The 5,662-nt window shown below is 36.8% G+C and overlaps 1 protein-coding gene across 1 annotated transcript; it reads left to right on the top strand.

Annotated features, from left to right (window-relative positions):
- Positions 1-1,807: 1,807 nt before the first annotated feature.
- Positions 1,808-2,800, top strand: LOC141340783 (ribonuclease-like 3). Its single transcript, XM_073845878.1, has one exon. The coding sequence runs from the start codon at positions 1,808-1,810 to the stop codon at positions 2,222-2,224; it is 417 nt and encodes a 138-aa protein (XP_073701979.1). The 3' UTR covers positions 2,225-2,800.
- The last annotated feature ends 2,862 nt before the right edge of the window (positions 2,801-5,662 follow it).

Below are 5,662 nucleotides of genomic sequence, written 5' to 3'. Positions count from 1 at the left end.
GGGCAGGTGGGGCCCAAATGGGTCTGTCATGAATTGCCCGATTAAGACCCACATAAGACCCTTACAGATCCCACTTAAAACCCATCTGGGCATCCACGGCTGGCCCCCATGTGGATCCCGGGTGCAAACCCACTTTAAACCCCTTTGGGCAGGTGGGGCCCAAATGGGTTTGGCATGAATTGCCCAATTAAGACCCATGCAGTACCCTTACAGGTCCCACTTTTAGTAAGTCTGGGCTTCCACGGCTGGCCCCAATGTGAATCCCGGGTGCAAGCCCATAATGGGGCCCACATTTGCCGCCCATGAAGCCCTCATCTGGGCCCCACATCTCATTGCTGGCTTGGTACGTGATGTAAATAAGAGAGATTCAAACTTCATTGTTTATAACGAAGCCTATCTTTGTGAGATCGCTCTATACATAAGTGTAAGCATAGGGGACATTTGACTCTTGAGTATTGTGTATTGAGTATTACCATATTGTAACGCATCAAAGCAGTCAATTAGAGCGCTGCATTTCACTTCTGTGGGATACTGTGTGTATATATATATATATATATATATATATGGGATTTACGTATGCAGGTATCTATGTATGCATTTATTTATTCAGTGCCTTAATAATTAAAAGTTGATTGCACTTTGAAAAGATTTACTTCCATTATTTTGTCGTTATATTATCATCATATCAGGGAAATAAAATAATCTTAAAATGACAATGATATTTATCACAATTACTTCTGGGACAAATAATTGTCCTCCAAAAATTAATTAGTGAGTAATACTTTGTCAGTTTGTGCATCCAGTGACACAATGAATGAAACATTCCAATGGATAAAAGTTGAATTTAATTTCAGTCATAATCTGATTAGATTTCTGTGATTCTATGACGGGGATAATGCAAATCAGATATAGAAACAGGGTAACATTTTTGTAATATAACCTTACAAAAGCACGCCATAGATTATTTCCAATAAAACAAAAATAAATGTGCACATTCCCCATCTCTGTGTGGTAAACTATCAACAAGAAATCATTGATAAACCAACATTTAGGAATGGAATTGTTTTATGACTGAAAAAATCTCATTTGTGTATTTAGTGGTCCTTCTAACTGTGGCACATCACAGCACTGTGGAAAAAACATCTGAAATGGGCTTTTATTTGACCATGTTTAACATCTGATTTCAGATCTGCATTTTTATTACAGCTCTGTGTGTCTAATCATTAGAAGGCATTGCTCATGCTCTTATGTTGTTTGAAGAAACTCAGGGATTGTAAACTGGACTTTAAAAAAAACACATTTTCCTTCTTAAATATTTGCAAAAAACAAATAAGGGTGATGGCAAACAGGTCGATTGCCCAAGGCCATGTTCACACTTTTTGTTTGAAGATCATGTCTGATATGCAATAAATACTGGAGCAGCACTGAGGGACTAGTTAGTCTAAACTCACGTTTGGAGCCAGTTTCATCAGGGTTTGCTCATAACCGTTGCTGTTGATTACTCTAAAGCCTACAGGCAAAAGAAGAAAGAACTCAATATTAATATACCTGGAACAACAAGGTAAGAACTTTAGAACTCTACTCAGGAAGTGTAAGATATACAAGAAATGTGTCTTTAACATAAACACAGGACTGGAACTGCGTATATCTGAAAACATGCACAGCTGGGTTAATATTACTAAGATATGAGCAAGTAAAACCAAATGAAGAGTTGAGTGATTTATTTGATGAGGTATCATGTCTAAACTGCTTTAGTAAGTCAGATGTGAGCAGAAGGTGTTCTGATGTGTGTGTTGTTCAGCAGGTCATGGAGATTCATCAGGTTACAGTGATTCTGCTGCTGCTCTTGTGTGTGTCGTCCTACACTCATGGTCAATCAGTACAGGATTATCAAGAATTCCTCTCTCGACATGGGGGTCTCAATGTGAAAAAGGAGACGTGTACCGAGGAAATGAGAAACAGAAACATCGTCTCTACAAGTGGTCACTGCAAACGTGTCAACAACTTCATACAAGCAGAAGATACACATATTAAATCCGTTTGTAGAGGAGTACACGGCTATAGCACTGTTCAGAGTAGCCAGCCGTTTCCTGTGGTCACGTGTACATTACAAAGCGGGAAGAGACACCCAAACTGTATATATAGTGGGCAGTTGTCCACTTCTTACATTGTGTTAAGGTGTGCGAAAAGCTCACCTGTACATTATGAAAGAAGCAATGCATAGACGTCAGGCTGATTAGAGCCTCACCGATCTTTACCATGTTTTGCTGATCAGTTGTTCACTTCTCCTTTTCTGTCTCTGTTTTCAATCATGATGCCAAAAATTAAGAAATATAATAATAAATACTTGACTTCAGTTAATGTGCAGTCAGTGGTTTTTAACCAGTTTGTAGCCAATGCTGTAAACATGACCAACATTGTTTAAGAGCAAAGTCTTTAATGAAGCACAGCTGTGAACATGAACACAACAAAATAGTGTGCTTATCTTACAATCTCTAATTATAAACAACAAACAAGTTCACTTTAAAGAAAAATTTACCCTTGTCTTTATGAGAGTCTGATATGATAAGCATATATTAATTTACCTTAAATGAGCATCATGTAAAAAAAAAACTTAGGTTATTTCATTAGGTTCATGGTGTATTCTTCACTTCTTTACGCATGTCTCTGTGTGCAATTGTAATGGAATTTAAATCACTCTGTTAACACTTTTTGAGCATTTAAAAAACTTTTTAATGGGAGTAGCAAAAACAGATGTAGATATTTTTCTGTATGTCTGTAACCCTCAATAAAACATCTCTACTACCCTTAAACTCGTCTGCTTGGAAAACGCTTCATTCGTACTACTACTCTGCCAGTTTTACTTTACTGGAAACTGTTTCTTCTCAAGTTGTGAACTCTAAACTTGTGTAGAAAGTTTCATCAGTATCTTCTGTTGTTTGTTCATTACCGTGTTGTTGATTATCGTAAAGCCTTCTGGCAAAAGATATTAAATACTCATTTACCCAGAACAACAAGGTAAGAACTTCAGAATTCAATGTCTATTTCCACACAAATACAGAAAACATCAGGGAACTGAGATTACAATAGTAACCAAGATGTTCACTTTGACAAAAGGTGAGAGAGAATGTTTCTTTTATTTTTCTGAAAGCTGAATTACTGAAGAAAAAACAAGAACTACAACAGCCACAGCCTTAGATAAAATCAACTGACTTCAAAGAAGATAGTAAATCACTCAAGATCTCAGCAGAGGATTAAACAACTCCACAAACAGCAGCACCAGCTTCACATTACTGACCAGATTGACCAGATTTCTGTCTGGTCTTATTGAGAATTAACAGAGGTTCAGATGTTGATGTTTTATTGGTCAATAAACAGAGGTACTCAAAAATTTTACTCAAATAAAAGTACAAGTATCTGGCCAAAAACAAGTAAAAAAGTACAACTTTAAATTATACTCAAGTATTGAAAAAGTAAAAGTATATTTTTTTCCCCTGACAGACATACAGAAGTATGGTTAAAGGGAGAGAATGAAACAAAATGCAATGGCACAGGTTAAACACGTATATCTAGTGCAAGAACAACAATTAAAATGAAGCACATCGGAAAAAAATACAAGAAAAGGAACTAAAAGGAAACTCCATCCTTTCCACCCTCATGCCATCCCATATGACTTTCATTTATCAGATGAACTGTTTTAGAAAAAAAAACATCTCTCAACACAAGTGTATGGGACATCTAAAAGTGACACTTCAAAAACTATTCACAAAGTGAATATGACAGTAATTTATGCAACCCCTGTCTTAAGTGAAACTTTCATGGCTGCGGGTTCTCCCTCCTCCACCGGAGGTCACTGTCTCCCTTTCCTCCGCACTCCACTCCTCAAATTGTGTACACCTGTCTTGATCCTCACATCGTTCACCCACAGCTGCTCCCTATTATCACAGACTATTTAGTCTTCCCTCTCCTTGCACTCTGTCTGGTTGGATTGTTTTCTGTTGGGTTTGTATGTCTTTGAGTGCTCTCTCTGGTTTATGCTTCATGTGTGCCGTGTTGGCCTTGTGTTTGCTTTTGTTTATTTATATTAAAACCTTACCTGCATTTGAACCCTGATCTCATCATTCCCACGTGACAGAAACAAAGAAGAATACAAATACTAATATTTTAATCTTGACCGTCGTGTTCACTTTGAGTGGTTTCTGAAGTGGTCCTGTCTCCTTGCATTATATGGACTAAAATTCTTTGCTTCTGTTCATCTAAAGAAAGAAAGTCATAAACAACTGGGATGACAGCGGTTCAGTAAATAGTGAGAGAAATTTCATTTTAGGTAAACTATCCCTTTGAAGAGCAAGATGTGATGCAGAGGCTAGAAACATATTTCAGACAGAATTCAAGAATGTGTTTGTTACGGAAGCAGACCAAACAGGAGAGGTTAGTGATAATAATAATAATGTTTATTTTCAGCAGAGCGTTGTGGATAAGATGACGTGCAGAACCGGGTAAGTATAACAGTCCAGGTAGGATACTTGATGAATAGAGATGAATACTGATGATAGATCTTTTCCTTTCCAAGAACGACGGGAGGAGGACTTCGACCCACACACACACACACACACCGTTGGTGACAGACAGACTGGCTTACGGCTGACCACCGCTGACTGGAACAGAGAACAGACTTCGTACTGGAACAAAATGAGAAAGCAGGTAAGTTTCAACAGGTAAGTAGCGAGGTAAGTATATCCTTGAAGTTTGTGAACTCGACAGAGAAACACAATGAGTCCGCTTCGTGCAAACGAGCCCGGACACTGAGTGAGGTGTGTGGTGTGCTTATATGTGGTGCTGGTGATTGGCTTCAGGTGCGTCTGATTAGTAATCAGGTGACTGTGATCGTTGTGTGAGTGAGGGAGTAGAACCTGGCCAATCCGTGACAGTGTTGAATTAATGAGGAGAGTCATAGAATTAAAACATAAAACATTAACATTTTCTAAGGCCACTTTTTTGTGTTGTCTATTCAACGTCAATGTCTACAAGGATATTTCATCTTTTAATTTGTTTATTTGGAACATTTAGGTTTTTTTTCTCAGCAAATCCTGATAAATAATTATTTGCGACTAATTAGATTAATTAAAGGGCAAATAATGTAATTAAGATTAAAAAAATATTAATTCCTACTCAATGTGTCATATAATGACATATCGTAAACGCAACCTATCCACTATGTGGTAAGAACATGAATTACAATTAATTTAACATACAATGTTTGTTTAAATACTTTTTTTTAGATTTGTAACATTTATTAAAACAAATCCCACAAAAATATTAATTGTATTTAAATTCTTATCACTGATTTCATTTGCACTCAATGTTGTGCATTCATCTAATATATTACACAGCTAATGGCTCTATAACAATAATGAACAAATAATGAATAAACGTTTTTGGGTGGAAAACGCAATTTTGCTACGTCAATATGTTTCCTCAGATTTGATGAAGTTTTAAAGCCAGCCATTTATCTGATACAATTCGTAACTAAAGTAGCAATGTGTGTAGTTTGATGCATGAAAACACTGATCGTCACGTCAGGCACGTTTGAGCTTCCCTTTATCATATTTAATGTGCATAAGATACAATAAAAATGTAATGTACTTTTCAAGATGAAATG

Source organism: Garra rufa, chromosome 8, assembly GCF_049309525.1.
Source record: "Garra rufa chromosome 8, GarRuf1.0, whole genome shotgun sequence".
Taxonomy (NCBI): Eukaryota; Metazoa; Chordata; class Actinopteri; order Cypriniformes; family Cyprinidae; genus Garra; species Garra rufa.
Note: the sequence above shows the minus strand (reverse complement) of the source record. Positions and strands in the feature narration are given on the sequence as shown.

What these genes read in the sequence shown, in the direction of transcription:
- LOC141340783 (XM_073845878.1), top strand. Translation starts at nt 1,808, where the DNA reads ATGGAGATTCATCAGGTTACAGTGATTCTGCTGCTGCTCTTGTGTGTG.